Genomic DNA, 26,222 nt, shown 5'->3' on the forward strand with positions numbered 1-26,222 from the left:
CTAGATTGCGCCCCTCACGAGGTTGCTGTGCTCCAGGTTACGTCCTGCACAAAGTTGCTGTGGTCTGGGTCAGGACCCACACAAAGCACAGGAAAGTTCAGTAAGTTGTGTTGTAAAAACAAAAGGATTCAGAAATGTGTGTTGCTGTTTTGTAACTCCAAAATATAAAACTATTTGGAAGGAAAACAAGGGAGCTGGGAGACAGCTCGTGTATTGAAAGTTTTATTTTAACTGAGGTGTGCATGCATCATGTGGTAGCATCATGACATATGCAATTCACACATTTTTACATATAACCTGTAATGAATTATTTAAGCAAACAAGATGCTCAATTAAACAGTATGCTTGCAATATTATTCAAATATTACTGAAATATTAAATACACAACACTCCTCCCTCCTTAGCTATGAACTCCAACTCAGTATAGAATGGATCTCAACTTAAGTACGTAGTATACTATAAAATATAATTATTATACAGACACCACAGCACAGGAAATTTTAATTTGTCTCATTCAGGCCTAAAGATTTAATTGCCTCAGAGGCTTTCTTATCTTGTGGGATAATGTCTTTCCAGACAAGCGGGATCAATCTGCTTGGCAGGTGAGACCTATGAATGTGAAACAATCTCGGGCCCTGGGGGCTCCTCTGTGGTGATTGCAGGGGTTAACTCTCATGGCAGTGATTCTGACAGCTCTGGACATCTTTCTTCTGGATGTATTGGCATCTTGAACCGTGCATGGCAAGCTTCAAAGGACGATGTGCATCACACTGTGTGAGAACTGTGTCCGACATCACTATTTCCTTTAACTTTTGGTAAGGACGCCTCACACTGCTTTGTTCATTGCCATTTCTTCCCAGTCTGTCGTAATGAGTTCAAGGGGTAGGGAACAGTGGCCAGATTTGGCAGGAATCTTTTATAATAATTGACAAAATCTTAAAAGGGTTGCAACTGTTACATATCCTTTGGCTTTGGGGCTTCCGGCTCAGCTTGAATTTTCTCAGTACACTTGTGTAATTCTTGTGTGTCAGTAGTTGACCACAGTAAGTGATGTTTGGTTTAAATAATTTAAACTTGTTGCATCATGCTCTGAGAACATAATCTTCTAATCTTTTTTAACACTCTGTTGAGATTTTGGAGATGTTCCTTGTCATCCTCACTGGTGACAATGATGTCCTCCAGGTAACACTGAGTGCCTGGGCAGCCTTGCAGCTCTTGGTCCTTAGCTTTCTGCCAAAGTGTAGGTGATGATGCCACTCAGAAAAAATAAGCCTGGTAGTTATAGTGATAAATCCCTTTGTCTGTGTTCATGGTGAGGAACACTTGAAACCCTTCTTCCATCTCCATCTGTGGGTACACCTCAACTAAGTCAATTTTGCTATAGTGTTTTCCTCCTGAAAGATTTGCAAAGATATCCTCTATCCTGAGAAAGGATTTTGACCTGCTTTCAGTACTGGGTTGATGAAGACCTTAAAATCACCATGGAACCTTACATAATTCTTGGCTACTGGGACCACCAGCATTGCCCATTTAGCTATCTGACTATTTGAATTTGCCAATACCATCCTTGAACACTGCTGTACCTTTATTAATTTGCTTTCAGTTAACTCTTTTGTAGCGCATGTGGCCGCAAAAGAATGAAGTTGTAGTTGTCTCAACCAAACACAGTCCCACAGTGCTGGCCCTCTTTTTTGTACCACATACAAACACAATGTGGCTTGTTGGCTGTTGCATTTCACTGTTATGAATGTCATCCCCACAGGAGTTATCTTTTCTCCTGTACAAGTTCTTAATTGGATGTCTGCAGCCTTCAGTTCAGTATCTTTGAAATGTCTTTCAAACTCATTTTGTGGATTCACTGAAACAGGCAAGCCAGTATCCAATTTTATTTTAATTAAGTTGCCATTCCCACTTGCCATAAGCCATATTGCTTGTTTCTCATTAGTTCTCACATTGTAAATCTCAAGGCTACCCAGACTGTGTCACTCACATCATTATCAGAATTTTTAGCATGCAGATTAGTACTCTTTTTAAAGCTGCAAATTGATTTTCTATCTTTTTCACTTCCCTGTGCAGAAAGTTTATTTTTGTCTGCCCAACATGATCTTATTATGTGTCCTATTTTGTTGCATTTTCTGCAAGTTTTTCCTTAAAACCTGTATTGATCTAGTGTATATGAGCTCCTGCCACAACAGTAAACTTTTTTTTAATCCAGGAAGGTTTCTGTTTAGACTAGGAGTTCCCAAACCTTTTTATACCATGGAACCTTACCATTAACCAAGGTGTCCGTGGATCCCATGTTAGAAAACCTTGGTTTAAACATTGCTATTTTGTTCATGCACACTTTCATTTCTGACTGCAATTCAATTGCTTTTCTGTCTGCAGTTTCTATTGCTACAGCAGGTTCCACTGCTCTTTTAAATATGAGTTGTGCTTCAGTTAGAAGCCAGTTTTGAATATATTGTAAGATTCCACAAACTAAACAATCTCTCAGTGCATCATTAACCCCATCACAGAACTGACAATGCCCAGACAATTTCTTCAATTCAGCAACGTACGCTAAAATGGACTTCTTTTTGATTCCACTTATGAAACCTAAAGCATTCTGCAACCAGCAATGGTTTTGGTTCTAAATGTTCCTAAATTACTTTCACAATATCAACAAAGCTCATTCTGGCCGTTTTAGTTGGACTATTTAAACTTCTAAGCAAACTCTATACTCTTCCATTGAGTGCAAAACTGGCACTTGTTTCTCATCAGCTATTCCATTTGCTTTAAAATAGTGCTCAATTCACTCAGTATACATCAGCCAGCTATCTTTTGTGCAATCAAACATGCCCATCTTTCCTATGTCGCCAGCCAACTCTGCTTTGTTAAATGTATGATTATTTTCACTCCGGTACTCACTGTTTACGAACTTATGAATTTGTCCATTTTCTGCCTTTTTAAAAAATTCTGCTGGCTCTGTCTCTTCCTGAAGAAACACGTGCTGTGCTGTTTTTTTTTTACTTATCTGTTTCTCATTGCGTTTTGTAAGAAACTCGTATGTCTCACTGTGTTTCAACAAGTGGGTAGTCATTTTGGGCTCGTTTCAATCTTCCCTTTCATCATTGTTACATTTTCTAATTCCAAAACTTACAATTAATTGATAGAAAAACACCTAACTACAGGGATAAACATGTACTCTTCATTTTTACTTTGTGAGGTGTGCACTTATGACCTGGTGACATAATGATGTACGCCATTCACGTACTTCTACATATAATCCATAATAAATTATTTAAACAAAAAATGCTTAAACAATATCTTTACAATATATTACTTAAACTTTACTGAAGTATTAAGTACACAACGGCTGAGAGAAGATTTGATGGAGGTTTATAAGACAATGAGAGACATAGATAGAGCAGACAGATAATATCCTTTTCCCAGGGCTGAAATGTTTAATACCAGAGGGAACGCATTTAAGGTGAGAGGAGGTAATTTCAAAGGAGGTGTAAGGAGCAGGTCTTTTACACAGAGAGTGGTGGATGCCTGGAATGCATTGTCTGAGGTGGTGATAGAGGCAGATACATTAGGGGGTTTTAAGAGATGTTTAGGTAGGTACATGAATGTGAGGAAAATGGAAGGATATTGTCAATCTGTAGGCAGAAGGGATTGGTTCTATTGACCATATGATTACTAGTTTAATTGGTTCTGCACAGCTTTGTGGGCTGAAGGGTTAATGCTGTACTGGTCTATGCTCTATGTTAACACTAATATCATAAATTGGTGGGTTTGCAATGTTAAAATTAAAAGGACCTCAAAGCTATTTTTGCTCCCTCATGATTATCAGCAACTTTTAAGTTTGTAGATTCCAAGCAAAAACTTACAAAGATATACAACATTGTGGTACAGCAATTAGTGCTGCTGCTTCACAGAGAGGTACTTAAATGAGATATTGAAGAGTTTTTTTAATATTGATTCTTCTTGATGTATATCTCCTGCATATTTTTCTTACCATGTCTGTAATAATTTTCTTCCTTAATTTAGACACTAACTTTTCTTGTGGATCATCATAAAAGTATTCGACAAATGTACCTTCATGACTAACTGTATTTCAGCCCAGTTCTTACCAGAAGCATCCTGGATATGCATTTCTTGTTGTGGTAGAATTTTCATTTTGAATGACCCATTGATCATGTAAGCACGTGCATAATAATAGTAGAGGACTGGCAAGTTATAACATGGAAGTTGTTAATCAGAACTTCCGGCTGAATACAAGGAGCATCATTGAGTGAGTTGAGAAATAAGGAAGAATGACCATCCATATCATGATCAGATTGATTTTGAGTTCTACAGCAATATGCTGGCTATCCTACAAAACTACATTCTTCTCTGGTAACACTTCACTAAACATATAGATTAAGCCATCAACAAATTAGAGGTACTTGATCAGAGAAGCTTTATTGATTATCATTCTTAAAACTGTATTCACCAACACTAAACTGTAATGTTGATACTTTATAAAGCGCTGATGAGACCTGACCTGTAGTATTGCGAGCAGTTTTAGGCCCCTTATTGTAGAAAGGGTGTGCTGAATTGGAGAGGGTTCGAAAGGTATTCGCAAAAATGTTTCTGTGTTTGAACAGTTTGTCAGATGAAGAATATTTGATGGCTCTGGGCCTGTATTTGCTGGAATCCTTAAGAATGAGGGGTGACTTCATTGAAACCTATTGAATGATGAAAGGCCTTGATAGAGTGGATGTGGAGAGGATGTTTCCTATGGTGGGAGAGTCTAAGACCAGAGGACACAGCCTTGGAATAGAGGGGCGTCCTTTTCGAATGGTGATGAGAGGAATTTCTTTAACCAAAGAATGGTGAATCTGTGGAATTCATTGCCACTGGCAACTGTGGAGGCCAAGTCTGTATGTATATTTAAGACAGCGATTGACTGATCCTTGATTGATCAAGACATGAAGGGATATGGGCAGAAGGCAGGAGACTGGGCTGAGAGGAAAGGTGGATCAGCCATGATGAAATGGCGGAGCATACTCACTGAGCCAAACGGCCTAGTTCTGCTTCTATGTCTTACGGTCTAAGCAATCTGCACGAAGGCGTTACTTAAAGAGTTAATTTAAGTGGATGCTCATTATTAAGCTACATTGTTGGCATAACATCTGAGTGTCTGTCAACCAACAATATCTGTTTCCACAAGCAATAATATTTCTGACATGTCCTTAAACCAGTTGATTGTTCCTAAATATAGTACATTGTTTTCCAAAGATTCGTGGAATGATATCTTATCCACAAGAATCTGTGATGGAACCATCTTTCCGTTGATGCTAAATTTGTTTATGTGAATTTGGACAACCTAACTTTCATGATGTGTTTACTCGCTGCTTTGTCTGCTTCATGTTAAATTTCTGAAGTTCCTTTATGCTGCCATGATGTTGTGATTCCCAGTTAAAAAGGGCAAGGTTTCCTGCTGATAATCTTGATAACCATTATATTTTCCATTTGCTTTTCAACTGATGTCACAATTCTATCTGAAGTAGTGATAAATTGAGTTACATTTGGGAGAAAACGTTTTGAGCATGTGCTGAGTGATAGGGGAATAACTACAGATGACAATTCAGGTCATGAATTTAAATGATTGTACGTTAGTCCAAATGGCAGGTTCGTGCCCTAGTCTACTGAGAGCTTCCCACACTAATCTTTTCTATTAACTATATAAACATAGATGTATAAATAACAGAAGTTACTTTATCTGCCAGGACATTGACTCCCTTTAAAATGATTTGAAAAGATACAATTTCAGAAGTATTCTAAACTGAAATTTGCACTGCATTTGAAAATTGTTCAGATGCGTAAATAAGAATGCAGGTAGGTCATATGTTGACTATTGAAGATGATGTACAACGTGCTGAATCAGTCCAGGTACACAGGTTTGTAGAATGGGAATTGAGGGGAAAGAATTTCTCAAAATTCTAATAGGTAGTGACAACTAACTTAATTTATTTTGGATGAGGAAGCCAGTTGACCTACCTCTGTTGATCCATCTAAAGAAATGCAGAGTCTAATTGTTTCTTAAATAATTTTATGCCAATTGTCTTCTCCATCTGGAAATTTGTTCAAGTTGTTGAATTTCCTGATTACTTCTTTGAAATATTCTTATATTAGAGTTTCAGTTCAAAAATATGAGTACACATGTATATGTTGCCACTAAAATGTAACATGTAGCAGGTGCTATCTTTTCGATAAAGAGTTAAACTAAGGTTTCAGCTCCTTTCAGGTATAATTCAAAGGAAACAAGAGAATTGTGCTCCCATATGTAAATGGCTACTTAAGATTATTGAAAGACTATATCTGATCACTATCATATTGCTATTTGTTTCAACTTGTGCATAAATTTGATTCTATGATGCCTGTATGTCATCAACAACTATATGGATATCCTGAATGGGAAATGAAAGGTACTCTTTAAACTTTGATCCTTTCCAGTTCCATTTTATTCCACTGTTTTGGCTTAAACTAATACATTCAAAAATGATTTAAATCCTTAACAATTTTGTATAACTTTTATAGTGTTAGTTTAGTTGTCTGCTTTGCTGGTTGTACCAAGCTACTTGATTCTTTCCCGACAAGTTGAAGCCCAAGATTAGTCATGCTGCTTTACAACATTTCAGAAACAATTTGTCAAGGTGTGTTCTATCTTGAGCTTTGTAATAACTGGAGCAGTAAGACAGATAGTGCTGTCAAGTTACTTAAATTGTGTTTGATAGATAATGATAATTTGCACCTTGCACCTCCAAGTACTGTACATGATAGGCATAAATAAAATGTCAAAATATCAAACCAATAATGTCAGCCGCTCAAGAGTAGCATTGAAATAGTTGCAGATGAAATTATAAGTGTCTGTGGGTGCATTAATAGGTTCAACGTTTTCAAATTTTAATGGGGCACAATCACAACGTTCATAGGAGATTATATAGCAGGAGTCCAAGAAAGTAACGGTTGAAGTTTATGGATATAGCTCCCCCTATGGATTAGCTTCAGTTGACCTCACATAATTTAACATTGTGGGTTGCAGTTCTGTGCATTCATAGCCCCAGCTTAAATTGGATAATACTGTTACCCAAGTTGGATTGTATTGTTACTCATGAAAAGTCCTTTCTGATTATGAATAAAACAACATTTTGCTTCATGCTTTGCATGTCATGGAAAGTTATAAATGTTCATAAATCACAGCACAAGGTTAAAACAGTTTTATTTAATTAGGAAGTAATCTCATATGAATATCAAAATTGCTGCTATGCATGTGAACCTCACTGGTTAGGCAACAAACATTCCTGTTAGTTCTCCTTTATAACCAGCTTCATATACGGTCTTTGAGTCAGTGTACCCAGTCTATTGGCAAAGTGAATGAACTACCAGACCAGTAGTTTATAAGTTGTGGCGATATCTGGTTGCTGATGGCAAGTATTTCCTTTTAGGTACCCATTTTGATTTTCTAATTCTGACCTGATTCTGTCTCTTATGGGACAATGGCAGTCCTGTGTAAGAGAATGGATGATAGATATCGTTATATGATCATAGGAGTTACTTGCATAGGTTCTATGCAATAATTACTTTTAATAATATTATTATCAATATATACATCCATAACAGGAAGAGTGTAGGCACCTGCTGAATTTCCACCTTGCCATGTGTTCTTTTAGAAATGAGTTAATTTTGATATTAAGCCTCTTTTAGTGATAGATGTTTTAAGGTCCTCTCAAACTGCTTTTGTATCATACCCAAGCACTCCTCTGTCCAAGTGATGGTGAGCATGGAAAAAAATTACTGGTTCATCACTAAGGAAGAGTAAGGTGGCTATCAACAGGAGGCTTCATATTTGACAAGAGATGTCATGATGTCCAATGACAGGAATTCTCCAATTGTTTCTAAGCATAATTTTATTTGGATTTGCGTGCACCATCGTCCCTTCCTCAGGTGGAGGTGCTTCCAGGCATTTCCTTTCCATAGAATGGTACTTTGAGCCAGGGACATCTGACCCTCCCCTCACTGACTTCCCAGGGAGAGCAGAGTGAGCTGCTTCAATGGCTGTCGCTCAGTGGCTCTCCCATCTACTGTGACAAAGTGCTTTGAGAGGTTGGTCTTGCCTAGAATCAACTCCTACCTAAGCAGGGACCTGGACCTGGACCTGCTGCAGTTTGCTTGTTGCCTCAATAGGTCTGCAGCAGATGCATTCTCCTTGGCTTCCACTCAGCCTTGAATCACCTGGACAATACTAATACCTAGATCAGGCTGTTATTTATAGTTACAGCTCAGTGTTCAACACAATCGTACCTTCAGTTTTAATCAATATGTTCCAAAAGCTTTGGCCTCTGTACCTCCCTCTGCAAATGGATCCTTGACTTTCTCACCGGGAGACTGCGGTCTGTGCAGATTGGATTTAGCATCTCCTCCTTGCTGATAATCGGATCTTTTTATTTTGCCAAGCTCAGCCAATATTCTTTGTTCAGATTCTTGTCGTAAATGGGAGCCACTCTTCAGTACTTAATGTAAATGGCAGGCAATAATCAGTGAAGTTAAAAGGACAGCTTTGCAAACATACACACAGTCTATAGAACACAGGATGCTGGCCCACAGCATCTGGGCTGATTTCTCAAGAGTCACAGTGTAAGATAATGGAGTTACTCCTTACTCGATCTTCATGATTTTAATTTTGGGAATATTGCCACCCCAGCAAAATTCATAAAACAGATTTAAAACTCAGTGGTTTTCTACAGTGCCTTGAAAATGTATTCAGCCCCCACAACTATTTTCACATTTTACTGTCTCATTTTCTAAATTTAAAATATATTAAAGTAGGATTTTTGAGCTAATCAAAACGTTGAGCATCATATTAAATCAAAAGAAAAATTCCAAAATCTGCCAAAAATTTACTTACAATTAAAAAACAAAATTGTGAAACTGAAAAAGTATTCATCCCCTTTGTAATTACTACAGTAACTTTCCTCAGGTAGAATGCTTTATATTACCTTACCAACTCACATAATTTGTTATGTAGAAAATTGGAGGAGCACCTGAATAAATACCCCCTCTGTCTGTAAGCTTCAATAGTATGGTAGATTTTCAACAGATCAAGCCAAAAGGGCATTCAAGGCAAGTCAGGAAAATGATAATAGAGAAGCACAAATCTGGGGAAGGGTACAAGACCATTTCAAAGGCACCAAACACACCTCAGAACTCAGAGCAGTCCATCATGAAAAAGCAGAAAAAATATGAAACCACAGTCATACTGTTTAGAATAGGCTGCCCCAATAAGCTTAGTCATCAGAGAAGAATGGCACTTGTAAAAGAGGCTACTGTGACACCAACAGTCACTGGAAGTGTGTTGCAGAAGTCAGTGGCTCCACAGTCTCCAAATCCTTGCAAAAAAAAGGAATTTATGGAAGAAGCCTTGGCTTTAAAAAAAAATATATCTTTGCCCATAAGGACTTGGTAAATGACCATTTAGAAGTTGCTGTAAAGATGTAGAAGAGGTCTTGTGTGAGGAGGTATGGGCAAATCTTGCTTCATCACATTGTGCAAAGCTAATACAGCCTATATAAACAGACTACTGGCTGTCTTAGCTGCAAGAGTTGGCTCAACTAAGTACTGAGCAAAGGGGGATGAATTCTTTTGAATTGCTGACACTTCAGGTTTTGAACTTTTAGTTTTTCATGCTTTACAGTTTTTCCCTGTTTTGTGGGCTCTACTTTGGTGGGGGGGGGAGGAAGGTGCATGTGATTCACAAATAAAAATTCTCAGTTAAATTGATGAACATCTCTAGTTGTAGTACTCATTTACAAAGGGTACAATACAATACAAAGGGTTGGGGGCTGAATATTTTAAAAGGCACTATATCTGGAAAAAAGATTCCTAATTACTAAGGAGTAATTAAAGTACAAAGGATTTGCAAAGCACTGAAACAATTCCTACAAACTAAAAAGATATACCAATGAGTCACAGATGAAGAAATCATCCCTCACAGAAATCAAAGGCAGAGGAATGGATTCCAATTAGCTATCTTTCTATCATTCTTCTTATGTTTCTTTACCATTCTTAATAAGTCTGACTGCTCTCTACATTTATGCTGTTTTTTTGCCACTTTGGTGACTTCATGCGTATATGATATTTGTTCAGATACTGTACCTTTTTATGTAAACAGTCTAAGCTTCTGGAGACAAAGTTCCCAGTTTCCAACAATTAAAGCTATGAATCTGACTCTGACCACACAGACTTTTGGACTATTAGCAGTCCAGCTATTTGATAAGCTGCTATTATTTGAAGGACCCTACAAGAACACGAATTTTATGTTCTAAGTTTGGTAGAACAGGCAAAAGCAAACTTTAAAAAAGAGAAAAAGGACAAAATGGTTGAGTGAGAATGGAATAATCTAAAGCTGCTCTACATGGTTTGTAGTAACAGTCTAGAACGATGTCTTTTACATCTGACATGCAACCACTCAAAGATGATTTTGACAACTTATTCATAAATTTGAATTTGTTTTCAAGCCATAGCCATGCTTGAGTTTACTCTTTTTGTAACAACAAGGATGAAAGTTACAGCATTGAAATGGAATATTTTATTTTATTTTGTTTAGAGAAACAGTGCAGAATAGCCCCTTCTGGCCCTTCAAGCTGCACTGCTGACTAACCCCCAATTTAATCCTAACCTAATCACCAGACAACTTACAATGACCAACTAACTTACTAATCGGTGTATCTTTGGACTGTGGGAGGAAACCAGAGCACCCAGAGAAAATGTACGTATTCCATGGGGAGAACGTACAGACTCCTTACGGAGGATGTCAGAATTGAACTCCCATTCTCCACCGCCCCAAGCTGTAATGACATTGTGCTAACCACCATGCTACCATGGCACCCCAAGGGCCTGTTAAACCCTTTGAAGGGAAAATACTACTACAGTAACTATCCTCTGCATTTTTCTGTCATTTGAGAGGAATTCATAAAAGTGAAGTTGTGTAAAGCAATTTTTACAGCAATGCATCATCGTAATTCTAAGCCAAATTAGAGGATTACACCCAAGTACTGATCAGAGATTCCGAGTGGAAATTACAGTCATTGGGTAAGGACAAGATGGAGCATTTCTGTGATTCCCTCTGGAGTCATATGAATTGTTGATCTTCATTGTCTTGGTTCAATGTGAAGAATGACTGTTTATCTGGTATTTCATTAGACCTCTGCTCTATTACAAATCGCTGTATGTTACTGAAGAAAGATGCAATGGCCTAGTCATAATCTGGTGACATGATCTTTTGAAAAATTTGAAACAGTTCATTCACACCTTTGGAGGCTTATTGACTGTGTGGAAGAACAGAGTTTCCAACTCCAGGAAGAATGCCCTGGTTTTTTGTACTCTTGTGAAATTGACCCATCAGTTACATTAGCCCTAGGCTGTAAAATATTTACCATATCTATTGTTTCATTGGATGTGAATGATGCTGGCATTTATTTTCCATCCATGACTGCCCTTCATGTTATTTCCAAGTGGTAATAAAGAATTAACCACATTGGTGGATTTCAAAAACATACAGTTCTTTTGTCTGGACAGGAAATTTCCTTCCCTGAAGCACAGCAGTGAATCATCTGAGTTCTAAATGGCAAAACAATTATTCCACAAATATTATTGATAGCTTTTTGATCCAGATTCACTTAATTACTTGAATTCTAACCCCATTTACTGTTTGAGGGATTAGAATTTGTGTCTCTAGATCAAGAACTGAGGTCTCTAGATGGCTATTCGGTAATTTAACCACTCTGTAGCTATCAGCATTAAATCTGCCCATTTAATCCTAAATGTAAGCAAACTGGCCTCTGGTAATAGATCAGTATTCTTCACAGGCACTATTGTGATTTGCATTTCAGTCTTCCGATGAGTGCCCTTTCTGACGTACTATAATGGAACCTCAACATTAGCATGTACACATGTCAGAATTGGTTTGTAATGTTGAAAGGTAGTCTTAAATGTTGTAAATGTGCCTCTGTTAAACCTTCTGCTAGGACCAAGTCAAATTTTTAATGATAGATGCTTTAATGAAATGTTGTATTATCAAATTGAATGACTCCTTTCAGTGAAAACTATCATATTTAAAACAGGTAGTCCTAGGTGAGCAGTTTGGTTAGAGTAATGACACTGCGGGGAAAAAAATACCTCTCTTCATTCTTGGTTAATACCTGGTGACCCCTTGAAAAGAAGCTCCATGAGCTTTCTCCTTCACCTGTGAAGCTGTACGTAATCTCATTTTTTTTTATTTTATTGTTTGAGATCACAGAAAGCAGGCAAAATCTATGGAGTTCATAAGAATAATTGTCAATTGATTTTTTAAAACCAAACTTTAAACAAATTAAAGTGAAGTTATTAAACCTTATTACATAAGGTACACTGGCCATGATCATTGGAGAGGTTGTGTTGGTTTATGTGTTCACAACAATTGCTCCCTTGAATTCAGTGGCAGATGCAAGTTAAATTATTATGCAAAATAAATGAGAATCCAGGCAACTACTTTGTTCATCGGTAATGTAATATATAGCAGGAACTCTTTAGGTAGCTAGTTGGAGCAATAGTACAGGATATGATACCAGTGGAGTTCTAATGTTCAATTTGTGATGCTATTTTGACTTGCTCAAGATTCTCGGGGGCTCCTTAATGTAGCTGCCCTCCCATGTTTTAATGCTCTTTATCAGCAGTGCAGAGAAAGCCAAGGTGATGTCACTGCAGCTGAGCTGAAAGCCAATCAGACACAGAGTGAATAGCATTTTTATGCAGGCACTGTGCTTCGTCTAGAATTTAAAGGGGAACTGTTATGGGGAGTGCAGGTTGTAGTACAAGCTTTAAATAATCATCAATGTATCAGTTTCTTCAATATTGGGACTTTCTCCATTGTCTGAGAAAGCTAGTTTCTCTGTAGAATGTTTAATGAAACCATACAAAACATTGTGTTTATAGTTAGGAATGTCTCGCCTGGGTGATCTCAGTAAGGTGGAACTGATTTATTAGGATACCATTGTTAAGCACTCACTCAGTAACTTGGTTCTACTTGCTGGCACTATATCCATAATTTCAAATAACATTAGTTAAAAACCTACACATGTACAAATATCAGCAAATAGCCTCTTAATAAAATACTTGCTTCTGAAAATATATCTGTTTTAAATTTTAATAACTCCTTGAACAAAAAACAGCTAAATGGAATCCATCAGTATAACAAACCTTAATTTTATATTCCTTGTGTCAACAGAGAAATCTAAACCTCTTAGAATTACTCTAATTATTGTTGTAAATCATTGTAATACCTTTTTTATTCTCCTTATTTTGTGCAATTGAGAAGATTGGTTCAGATCATACCTCTATCTTAGACTGCTAATATGCCTAATCATTTGTCATTATGTTGAAAAGTATCTGACAGTACTGTAGGAGAGTGCTAAAATCAGATTCTATTCTCCACTGAAATGGGGACACCATCTGCATTTGATTTACATAAATAAGACATCTAATTTACATAAGTATTGGGCATCCTCCATGTTCTGTCATTTCCTATATTGTGCTTTAACAATCTAGATTCTGTAAGCTTGCAGACAATAGATATATTTTGCCCCTTTATACTGAGACTAATATGAAGTAACACCCCCACCCCCTCTAGCGAAGAGACCAAAGCTATTCATAATTCATAAGTGCTGTGAAGTGCACACACTTGTATGGTCTCAGTTCCATGTGACCCCCTGATTTCATTATCTCAGTTCTGTCAGTGCAAATGCGCAGATAGATCCTGGGAAAGATACTATTGCATGAACTGGATTTTCTCAGTCAGTGAAAGAGTATACTGAATTTTGGGACAAATTTTCTTCAAACATTTAAACTGCTAATGAAACATTGTGACCATTGCTGTTGAAACTCTGCGTGTGGAATTGACCAGCTAGATACTTATTTTGTACACGGCTGTTGTTGCTTCTGTTGGGCCAAAATGCCTGAAGCAAATTATTTACTGTCTGTTTCTTGGGGTTATATCAAGGTGAGTAAATTAATTATGAAATGCTTTTGAAAATGCTTTTTTTTGTGAGATTACGTGGCTTTAGGTTAATATGCTGAAACCTCTGAACCTCAGACTTTATTTCCATATTGACAGTTTATTGCACTTGCTAATTTAATTTCAAATGAATATCAATAAAGTTCATCAGAATTAAAATGTTATCTTTATGAGCAAAGACAAATAAATGAAACAAAAAGTGACTGACCAGGAATTTCCACTATCACATTTTGAATATAAAAGTTTTTATTTTTAAAAACAATGTATAATTAGAACAAGCCGTGCAGTGAAGGGGATGAGAAAAATCTTCAAATATGCTGTATGTTCTTTTATTAATATTTAACATTCTGAGTTCCAAAGTACATGTTTACAATCCTTTTATAAGTCATCACAAATTTATAGTTTCTTTACAAATATATTATAAGATTTCAGATTTTATAATGGAGTAATAGAGAATTAAGCTGCTATCATATTCAGAAAAATACTTAATATATGATCTCACTAAATTTACGATTGCATACTTCATATCAAAATAAATTCAGCTATTTGTTTAGGGAAATTATAAAACTGAGCTTCCAAATGGTCTATAGATTAAATACAATTTTAAATACCCATTTTTATCAACCATTTTAAAATAAATGCTAAAGGTAAGATTAACATATCTTTTCCCGTACTTGCTGTGTCTTAGAACTAATTCATTAGCAATGTAGCTACATAATTACAATACCATTGTTTATTGTGTAAGTAAATAATTTTGTATGCAAGTCAAACACTACTTCATCTGTTCTAAGCTCTTCCTTATTCATAATTAATATTTAAAATTTGAAGCATCAATTATTTGGGAACAATTCCTATATAACTGAAAATAGAACAATGAACCTATTTAAAATGCATTTTAGAATATCAGCTAGGTTTATACAGAGCACAGTTAAAATATTACAAACAATACCTGACAAAAAATGTGAAAATTTACATTTCCTTTCACTCTTGAGGAATGTATAAATTGATGAAAATATCTGATTCAAAAGTGATATTGAAATGGTTGATAAAAATAGTTGGTGATAATTCCTCTTTTTGTCTTTGCAACAGTTTAAGAGAATGCTGAACCGTGAGCTCACCCATCTCTCAGAAATGAGTCGGTCAGGCAACCAAGTATCCGAGTTCATTTCCAATACTATTTTGGGTGAGTCTGCTAAAGCACCTTTCATTTGCACTGCATAAAAGCAGAGACATTATTTGATAGTTTCAACAATTAAGAGCTTCCTTTAAAATATTTAATACAATCTGAAATTACTCTGCATTGCTGCACCATTCAGAAAATACTTACTTTTAGTACCTTTTGCATTATTGTCCTATGCATCCCTGTCATTTAAATGTTTTTTTGAGATTTACATATTAACTGCAGATTTCTACTGGCCTTGTGATCCAGTGAATAAGCCTTAGTTGTATCGTTGATCCCACCATTACTCATTTCTTGGGTAAGTCATTCCCAAGTCCACAGCTCAAATTCATTATAAGAAAATTATATTTTTCTAAAGAAGAGTAGAAGTGTCCCGCTTTTGGAGTATTAAGAACAATAGAAGAAGCAGGATGTTGCTCCACTGAGCCTTCATATCCAATCTAGCGTGCAGTGATTAGAAATTTGGCAAGTCCCTATTAGGGAGCTTATCAACAGAATGATTCTGTTTTATCAACAGGAAGATTCTCTAGAATGAATATATGTTCTACAGATTACTAATTTCTTTATCTATAACGTATTCTAAACTTCTGTATCTTTCCAAACCACTTGTGTACAGATAGTTACATATTTTTCTACCTCCTCCCACTCCTGGCAATTATAAAGATAATTTTCAATAATGTTGGTAACATGGCAATGTGAATTGTACAAGCACTAGGATGGAAATCGGGATCCATGTGTGGGATCTACTCTGAAAGCTTCCCACAACGTTGATGATTTTCACCGCAATCAATTGCAATAACACAAACTCTGCTTATCTTGTCTTCTCCAAATTCATTCTTCTTTTGGAAAGCATGTTAAGCCAAATCACTGCCTATGACTCAACTAAATGTAGCATATCTCATGGCATTAATGAAAGATTTCCTGATTAGCATTCCCTTTTCAGTTAACACCAGCTAGTATAAAACCACATTACCCAGTTATGTATAAGCTGCTGACTGTAGGATCCACCTGGTGGAGTTGGATTCAATCTCTGACAGTACATTGACAGTGATTGCACTAAAATATAGTGATTTCTTTCTACTTTATTAATCCATGTTTCTGACAATATAATAAATATCAATCCACAAGCATTTGTTGTTAGAAAGTGACTGGCTTGAGAGCAGGTTTCCTTGGAAAAATAAGCAAAATATTAGCTAACGAATTTTAAATAGTATTGATGGCAGCTATTAAAACAATTTGCAAAGCAGGCTACCTTTTTAGAAATTATAAGTGGAAATTTAATTTCTTTCTGGTAATGTCTGCTAATGACTAATGAGTCTGCCAATAGTAGCAGAGAATCTGTTCACCTGGATGTCCCGTGAACCATCTGGGCAAGGGGAGGACTTTATTAAATCTGCAAGACTCAGCAAAGCCTCTCTGGTTCTGATGGACTCTTAAAGGAAAGGTTTTAATTTATTTTCTTGTAGCTGCACAACTCGGACGTGTATGAATTACCAAGGATTTTAAGATTGTTCCCAAGCAGCAATTGGCCCACCACATCTTACTGAAATTGTGTCTCAAGTAGGGAAAGCCCTACCTGTGGAAGTATAGCAATGGTGGGGGCAAAATGACACAGTCAGTGCTGGAAACACTTTCAACGCTATAAAAATTGTTCAGCTGGCTCTTAGGTGAGGTCCATACTGTGGTAAACCATGTGTATAGGTTGTAACTGGGTTACCTGTCTGGACACGCCCCTCTGCTGACTGCTCCTGTGGCTCCTCCCACAGACCCCTGAATAAAGGTGTTTGTGCCATGGCTGCTCCTCTCAGTCCAGAACAGATATTCAGCATGGACGTGGGTCCATTTTACTTGTTAATAAAAGCCTTTCAGTATTTACTCTACTTCCAGTCTTTTGGAGTAATTGATAGTGCATCACATACCCTGTGTGCTTTGGTCTCTCTAATCATCTTAAAACTACAGCACAATTCAAGCCCTTCAGCCCACAAAGCTGTGCCAAACATGTCCTTACCTTAGAAATTACTTAGGGTTACCCATAGCCCTCTATTTTTCTGAGCTCCATGTACCTGTCCAGGAGTCTCTTAATAGACCCTATCGTATCTGCCTCTACCACCATTGTCGGCAGCCCATTCCACGCACTCACCACTCTGTAAAAAAAAACTTAGCCCTGACATCTCCTCTGTACCTACTGCCAAGCATCTTAAAACTGTGCCCTCTCGTGCTAGCCATTTCAGCCCTGAGAAAAAGCCTCTGGCTATCCACACAATCAATGCCTCTCATTATCTTATCCCCACTCTCCCCACTCTCCCCATCTATAGTATTTTTACATGGGGAAATGCTCTAAGATCACCTAAGCCATTTCAATTAGATTAGCAATCCAGAGCCACCTGGATCTATTTGATTCGGTACCAATATAACTTTTGAGTGAATTCTACAAAGAGAACTTTCCTTGCATGCAGTTTAATCAAATTTGAAACAAATATTTAATATAAGCCAGCATATTAGACATATGCTGCATATACTGATGTGCAATTATATAATCAGCTATCTGCTAAATTGGCAAAGCTGTGTGGAAATCAAATTTTCTTTATTTATCCAAGCATGTTTTGTTTTAGCTATGAGCTATTTGATTGGCACCCATGGAATTTGCAGGCTTTGGCTTCTAATTCCTACATGTGTTATTTTGCTGTTTCATATTGTTTATCATTGTGAAGCAATTTGTTTGGTAGGCTAGTGGGAAAATTGTTAATTTTTCATCTAATCCCTTTGAAAGTATGAACAGCTGAATTGACCACATGCCTTCCTTTTAATTATTTGGATTATTTTCCAGAGTCCTATCAAAATACACCCTGAGGCTTTTTCATGTATTTGCTGACCAATGTGAAATCAGTTAATTGGTTTTAATTGCCTCCATTTTCACTACAAATCTGATACTGATTTATTCTGTGGTGTGCTTTCCACTCGTTGACTCAGTTATTCACAGAAGTGGAATAAATAATTTTATGGTTCAATTGGTAAAGGAGTTTCCTCTCCTGATGACTCACCAGGGACAGCCATTCAAATTAATTATCACTTAACCATATATGAATATAGCCAAAGGAAACAGCGTTCCTCTGGGCTAAGGTGCAAACGACATTACCAACAGCACCTAGCACATAGCGTAAATATATAATCATATGGTTATGGTTTCAGAAAAACATAGTCACAATGAAAAGAAACAATATAGCCAATATATCTGAGTGGCATGACTAGATTTATGGGATGTTGTCCTTAGACTATAAGACCATAAAAAATAGCGGCAGAATTAGGCCATTCTGCCCACAGAGCCTGCTCCATCATTCCATCATGGCTGTTTTATTATCATTCTCAGGCTCATTCTCCTGCCTTCTCCCCTAATCTTTAACACCCTGGTTAATCAAGAACATATCAACCTATGCCTTAAATGTACCCAATGACTTGGACTGCACAGCTGTCTGTGGCAATGAATTTCACAGGTTCACCACCCTCTGGCTATGGATATTTTTCCTCATGGACATTCATAAATTTTGAGGCTATGCCCTCTGGTCCTAGGCAACTCCACTAAAGGAAGTAAAATCACCATATCCACTTTATTCAGACATTTTGATAGGTTCCATTGTGATCCCTCCTCATTCTTCTAAGCTCCAGCAAATACAGGCCTAGAGCTATCAAACACTACTGGTATGTTAACTCTTTCCTTCCTGGGATCATTTTTGTGACCCTTTTCATTGCTAGCACATATTTTCTTAGATTAGGGGTCCAAAGTTGCTCACAATATTCCAAGTGCAGTCTGACCAATGTCTGTCTTGATCATCTTGCTTTTCCACCGAGCGAGCACCTGAGAGCAGCACAGAGTGAACACCAGAGGGCAGCACCAACAGAAGGGACCAGGCCCCAACACAATACTAATTCCTGTACACACACAGAGATGCTCGCCTCGGTATCTCTTCTCCTGGGCAGATGCGACAGGCGATCCCATGGCCTAGGCCTTGTCCTCACCACAACTGTAGCAATGCAGCCCTCCCCCTACTGTCAGTCTCACCAGTGAACCAGAATTGCAGTATTTTAGTTTACCAGTGCTCTGTAAAGTCTTGTGTTCCCACTAAAAATGTCCAAGACAATCAGTCCCACTGATTGTTTGATGGTATGCCACAGCACAACAATGGTACAGAATATGCTGGGATAGTCCAGCAGTACTTGATGTTCTTGGTATCCGGCAGTGACCAGCAACCATTAAAAAAGACATACAGGAAAACAAATATACCTTTGATTAGATCCACAATGGTTGCTGCATCCAAGCATGCCGCCATCTTACCCAGTACAAATATAAATGCCATAAAAATCACTAATGATTCTGACACAGTCACTGTAATGCCCAGGGAGTGGATCACAACTAGGGAAATCTAAATATCATGGTCTTCTAAACATTAGACAAAGAATTAGGGTAAAGAATCACCAAGGTTTCTTTCATCTAATTGGTATTAAAATGTGATCAGGTTAAGAAAAGAAGACAGCATATTTAGCAGAAGTGTAGCGGAAAAAGAACATTTTGACTATACATTTCAAAAGAGGTCATGATAGTTTAAAAGCTATGAAGATATAGTTGTAATATAAACATAGATTTTATTTTGAAATGTGAAGCTGAATTAGCATGTAGCAGAAAGTCTGAATCGTATAGTCCATCAAAACCACTCCCCAGATCTGATCATTTCTCATTCAAACAAGTTGAAAATTTGAAATTGTCCAGACTTTTTTGATGGAATGCTCAGTGAGTGTAACGTTTCCTATTGTTCAATTCTTTTGCTGACCTAATCAGCTCCTAAACATGTACTTTTGCCAAAGACATGGCCCAGAATTTTCTTGTTTTCTCTGGTAGTTCTGCAGTGAGCTGCCAACACATATCCACTATGTCGAAACATATCCAGGATATTCTGAATCCCCAAGTTTATTGACAAAGCTTTGCTGGCAAATTAATGGCTGCTCCATCACAGATTCTAATAGGGGATAGATTTGCTGTGACACTCCAGCATCTAAACTGGGGTATTTACTCAGGTTAGTTCCTGAGCACAAGATCCACAGACCTATTATCCCAATGGAGACTCGATGCTGCATTTTTTAATTTTTTAAGAGTTCTTATAAAAAATGTATATTATTTTACTTGCCCTCATTTTAATCATTTTGTTTGTTTCTGAATGTCATGAAGATAAGCAACTTTGGAAAAATTTGACATTTGGGAGTTTTTTGGGTAGAGCCTGTTCTGGCCCACATATTCACTCAGTGATCACTTTATTAGGTACACCTGTACACCTGCTTATTAATGCAAATATCTACTCAGCCAATCACGTGGCAGCAACTCAATGCAAAAAAAAAAAACCCATGCAGACATGATCAAGAGGTTCAGCCATTGTTTAGACCAAATATCAGGATGGGGAAGAAATGGGATCCAACTGACTTTGACTTTGGAGTGATTGTCGGTGCCAGACAGTGTGGTTTTACTTTCTCAGAAATTGCTGATCTCCTGGGATTTTCACACACAACTCTTTATAGTTTACAGAGAATGGTATGAAAGACAAAAAAAAATCCAGTGAGTGGCAGTTCTGTGGGCTAAAATGCCTTTTTGATGAGAGAGGTCAGAGGAGAATGGCCAGAATGGGTCAAGCGGACAGGAAAGTGACAGTAACTTAAATAACCACGTGTTACAACAGTGGTATGCAGAAGAGCATCTCTTAATGAATAACACGTCAAACCTTGAAGTGGATGGCGCACAGCAGCAGAAGACCACATCAGGTCCTACTCCTGTACCTAATAAAGTGGCTCCTCTGTGTATGCCTCAATTACAGAAGTTTCTAGTGCTTTGTAAAGGTTGAGGGACTATGTCAATTCTTTTCTAGTAGTAACAAATTTTAAAGTGAGATTGGCTAATTTAGGGTCTCAGGGAAGAGTGTAAAACTGAGGGAAGCCTTGAAAGAGTGAATTGGAAAGATCAGGGAAAGGAATAACTAGAGATCTTCAACTTGAGATGATTGGCTGAAGAGAGCTTTGGGGAAAAAATGGTTGTACCCAAAAGAGCAGTTGTGTCTGGAAGTCATAATGTTGGGCACAACAACAGTCCCAAGTGCTTTCTGTTTACTCATCAAGACTGGGGCAAGCTGTACAGAGTTAAGGAGTTCATGTTTCAGATCAAAAAAATCCTCATCAGAGGAGGGAATGTTAAAAAAAAACAACAGGCATGTTTTTAACTTACAGAGAAGTGAGAGAAATTTAACAGCATTTCTTGTTTTTATTTCTCATTTCTAGGATCTGCAATCTATACTTCAAATCACTACCAGTAAAACTAATGCACTCTTGCCCAACTTTACTTTTATCAAATTCATCTCTCAAAGAAGTGACAGATGAAACACAAGTCTTCTACCTACTTTGTGGTTTCCATGGGAAAAAATAACTTTATGGAGTTTCATTTATCTTTGAAATTTAAACACCTGGTCCTTTGTGTCTTCTTTCAAAGAAACTTTGCATTTGGTATATTTTTCTTGAGTTCTCATCAGTCGAATCTCAAGCATCACTCAGCTACAGCTTGTTAATATGAGGTTACTTCTTTGTCCTCTAATTTTCTCCTCATCTCTCCTGAAGGGCATGTTCTGGAACGTCCTTCCAATTTGACTGTGTAATGTCTGCTACCTAGTACTGGTTGTTATAGTTCAGGCTTGGCACTGTTGTAATTCAGTCTGACTGAAGATCTGTGACTGCTCATTTAGAAGATGACGGAGCACTGCTGAGACAATGTCATTAACCTTTCTGTGCTGCTCACCATCAGCATCCAATTTGCCAAAGAAATCTTTGAAGAGGAAGCCCTTCACTGATAGTACAGAGTGAAAAAACATCCATTAATATCAGTTTGATAAGATGCTTGTGGATAAGGCCTCTGTGATGTGCTGCTTTGATGCAACCAGGTTCAGCTGAACTGCTTTCTTTTGCAAGGGTCTTTAATTAAGTTGTGGAATAGACCCTATGAATTCTGGTGTATAAATTATCCTGGTTGATTAAGCCCCTTATCCTCCGAAGAATATAACGATCTGTTATCTTAATAGTTGAAGACAAACCACAGTGGGATGTCATCAATTCAATGTGTCTGAAGAGAAACTGAGGTTTTGGTGCTGAATGCAAAATTCACGCAGATCCAGTAGATGTATTCTGCATTGAAATATAATTATGGGATTTAATATGAAACTGATAAAATATTTTGGAAAAAGAAATAGAGAAGTCCATGACATAATTAATATGCTGCGATCCTAATCTTCAAGGTTCTATTATAAATATTAATTGCAATTCCCTTTTACTGTTTGGGAAGTAATCATTTGTTTTAGATTATTTTCTTAATCACAGCTTCAGACTTCTAATTGTTAAGTACATCAAATTTAGATTTTAGTGAACATTCTAAAAGACACAGTGTCAAAGTTCAAAGTAAATTTATTAACAAAGTTACTATATACAACCCCGAGGTTTATTTTCTTGTGGGCATACACAGTAAATTGAAGCACAACAGAATCAATGAAAGACCACACCCAGCAGGGTGGATGAACAGCTTGTGTGCAAAAGACAATAAACTATGCAAATACAAAAAAAGTATGAAAAAATAGTAAATAGAGAACATGAGATGAATAGACCTTAGAAGTCTATAGATTGGGGGAACAGTTTAGTGATGGGGCAAGTGAGGTTATACCCTCCAGTTCAAGGGTCTGATATTTGAGAGCTAATAACTGTTCCTGAACCCCCTGTACCTTCTTCCTGATGGCAGCAGCAAGAAGAAAATGTGACCCGGGTGGTGGGGGTGCTTGATGATGGATGCTGCTTTCCTGCGACAGCACTCTGTCAATGTACTCAATGGTGGGGATGGTTTTACCCACGGTGGACTAGGCTGTATCCACTACTTTTTATAGCATTTTCCATTCAAGGACTTGGGTGTTTCCATACCAGCCATGATGTAACCAGCTAATATAATCTGCACATATCAGAACTTTATCGAAGACTTAGATGTCATACCGAGGTTTTGCAAACTTCTAAGGAAATAGAGGTACTGCCATGCTTTCTTTGTTGTGGCATTTAAATGCTGGACCAAAAACAGATCCTCTGAAATCTTAATGCAAAATTTAAAGTTGCTGACCCTATCCACCTCTGATTGCCCCGATGAAGACTGGTTTATGGACCTCCGGTTTCCTCCTCCTGAAGTCAATAATCAGCTCCCTGGTCTTGCTGACATTGAGTGAAGGGTTGTTGTTTTGGCACCACTCAGCCAGATTTTCAATCTCCCTCCGACATTCTGAATCGTCGATAGTCGCTGAGGCAGGCTGCCACACTCTTCTGTGGTACTGGTATAACTGACCATCTTGAAGCAAGTCGCTACCTCAGATTTCTGAAACGAGAGGTTAAAGATTTCGGTGATCAGCACTGGCTTTTAGTACTCGCCCAGATACTTTCCTTGGGTTCACCCTCCTGAAGGATGCTCTCATGTCGACTTCACAGACTGGAATCACAGGGTCATTGGGAACTGCAGAAGCTCGAAGAGCTTCGTCCATGTTTTGACGGTTAAAGTGGACATAGAAAGCATTGAGCTCATCTGGGAGTGAAGCTCCATTGTTGCCCAGTTCCACTTTGTAAGAAGTAAGAGCATTGAAGCTCTGGCACAGCTGTCGAGCATCCTTCAGTGATCTAAGTTTGGATCAGAACTTCCACTTTGCATGTGAGGTGGCTTTACAGAGATCGTACCTGGACTTGTATCATACTTGGTCACCGAACCTGAATGCCACTGATCTGGCCGTCAGCAGATTGCGTATCCGTTGGTTCTTCCAGGCCTCCTGGTTGGGGAAGACAACTGTCTTATAATGTCTTTGACAACCCTGGTGTATTCATTCAGATCCTCCAATGACTACTCGAACACAACCTAGTCTACTGACCAAAAGCAATCCCGTAGCTGCTCCACTGCTTCCAGCAGCTACTTCTTTCTTGTCCCCATCTCTGGAGCACTGCTCTTAGGCCTCTGCCTTTGTGCAGGTAGGAAGAAAACAGCCAGATCAGACTTCCCAAAATGTGGTCTGTGAGTGGAATGGTAGCCATTCCTAATCTTACTACAGCAGTGGTCAAGTGTGTTGGGACCCTTGCTGCTGTAGGTTATATGTTGATAATAGTTGGGCAGAGATTTTTTTCAAAGTAGCCCGATTGCTATCAGCTTGCTATTTACAATTGGATAGCATCATAGTGTAGGCCAGTGTTAGTAATTTAAAAGGCACCCTGAAAGGTGTCAGTTCATGAAATGAATATGTCATACTATTGAGAAGGAAAAGAAAACAATTCAACATGATCCTGGAACTGTAATTGTTAATCTCTTTATTGATGACAAGTTTTGAGGAATACCGATATTTTGTTGCAAATGTAGGCAAGTCTGGTCTGCCACACCTTCTCCCAAACACCCTCCCCACTTCACCCTGCTCACATTATCAAACAGACTCCCCAAGTAACAAAGGGTGGGAACTGTTCATCAGTTGTGATTCTTAGCCTAGGAGCATTAAAGCCAGATTAATCACGCTCTCACTACTCAGTCTGAGTTTACACAATGATCATGTGAAACACTGGCCTACACTGTGATGCTGTCCAGTTGTGAAGAGCAAGCTGATCGCAGAGGCTGCTTGGCAAAGCACAGGAGAGCTATTGGTGCCCATGCAAATTTATACATTCAGAACAAATAAAATAGAAACTGCTGAAAGTATATTTAAATGCCACTACTTCTCATCAAAAAATGCTTTGAAATAATTAGCAATATACTCCATTGTGAAATCTATGGTAATAATGAAGATACAATTCAATGTTGACAATGGTCTGCAAGGAAAATGGAGTAGGCTGCATAAAGGGCAGTCACTCTGTAACTGCCCACATTCCCTTCTAGATAAAATTATGTCCACTTCAAAAATTCTGAACTTTCCCAATAGGTCTATGTTCATTTTAGGTTGACTATTATTATGTACTTTAAGTGAATAATTACACTCACAGTGAAAAATGTCCCCTATTTTAGTATTCTTCTCTATTGTATTTTTCTTTTGAAGATAAAGCAGAATTTTATTTTTGGATTTCTAATTTATCCCAAGGTATCATATGTTCTGTTCTCTTGTTACAGACAAGCAGAATGATGTGGAGATGCCGTCCCCCACACAGAAAGACAGAGACAAGAAGAAAAAGAAACAGCTCATGACACAGATTAGCGGAGTGAAAAAGCTGATGCACAGTTCTAGCCTCACATATTCAAGCATCCCCCGATTTGCTGTCAAAACTGACATGGAAGATTGCCTTTCCAAGGTACAATTCAAGCCTCCATGTGAACTTTTATAGCAATGGAATACTAGAAAAGGAGTTCACAGTTTTGCAGCCCAGCTTGTTCTATTTTTCAGTGGGATTTTGGCTGATCTTTGACATTACCACAAGTAAAGTCCCTCAGTGGATGACATTCCGGCAAGTTCAGGTTTTCCAGTAAATACAAGCTAGATCATAATGATCAAAGATCATTACATCCTTCCAATGTGTAATGCTCTGACTGCTCACAGTGTACAGAATCAGAATCAGGTTTATTATCACCGGCATGTGTCATGAAATCTGTTAATTTAGCAGCAGCAGCACAATGCAATACATGATAATGCAGAAAGGAAAAAAAGTAAATCAATTGCAGTAGGTATTCCCACCATCCAGACCACATCATCATTTTGCAGCTACTATCGGGCAGGAGTACTGAATCTCCTTGCCACCAGGCTCAAGAAAAGTTACTTCCCTGCAACCAGTTCGTTGTTGAACCAACTGGTAAAGCCCTGGTCACTATAACTGGTAAAGTAAAGCCCTGGTCACTACAACTGGTAAAGCCCTGGTCACTACAGCTTAGCAACACTATGTCCACAGTGCTAAAATAGACAT

At 37.9% G+C, this 26,222-nt stretch overlaps 1 protein-coding gene across 8 annotated transcripts in view; it reads left to right on the plus strand.

Moving 5' to 3' along the window:
* Window positions 1–26,222, plus strand: part of pde4ba (phosphodiesterase 4B, cAMP-specific a) — a 620,756-nt gene that overhangs the window by 583,369 nt on the left and 11,165 nt on the right. For 7 of the 8 annotated variants that reach the window (XM_063064159.1, XM_063064161.1, XM_063064163.1 and 4 more), the window contains 2 exons: window positions 15,167–15,260; window positions 25,438–25,616. In XM_063064159.1, the coding sequence (XP_062920229.1) occupies window positions 15,167–15,260; window positions 25,438–25,616 (273 nt within the window). Of the gene's footprint in view, window positions 1–13,739; window positions 14,063–15,166; window positions 15,261–25,437; window positions 25,617–26,222 lie in introns of those variants that run through there. The other variant, XM_063064165.1, reaches the window with a different exon arrangement.

Source organism: Mobula hypostoma, chromosome 12 (assembly GCF_963921235.1).
Source record: "Mobula hypostoma chromosome 12, sMobHyp1.1, whole genome shotgun sequence".
Taxonomy (NCBI): Eukaryota; Metazoa; Chordata; class Chondrichthyes; order Myliobatiformes; family Myliobatidae; genus Mobula; species Mobula hypostoma.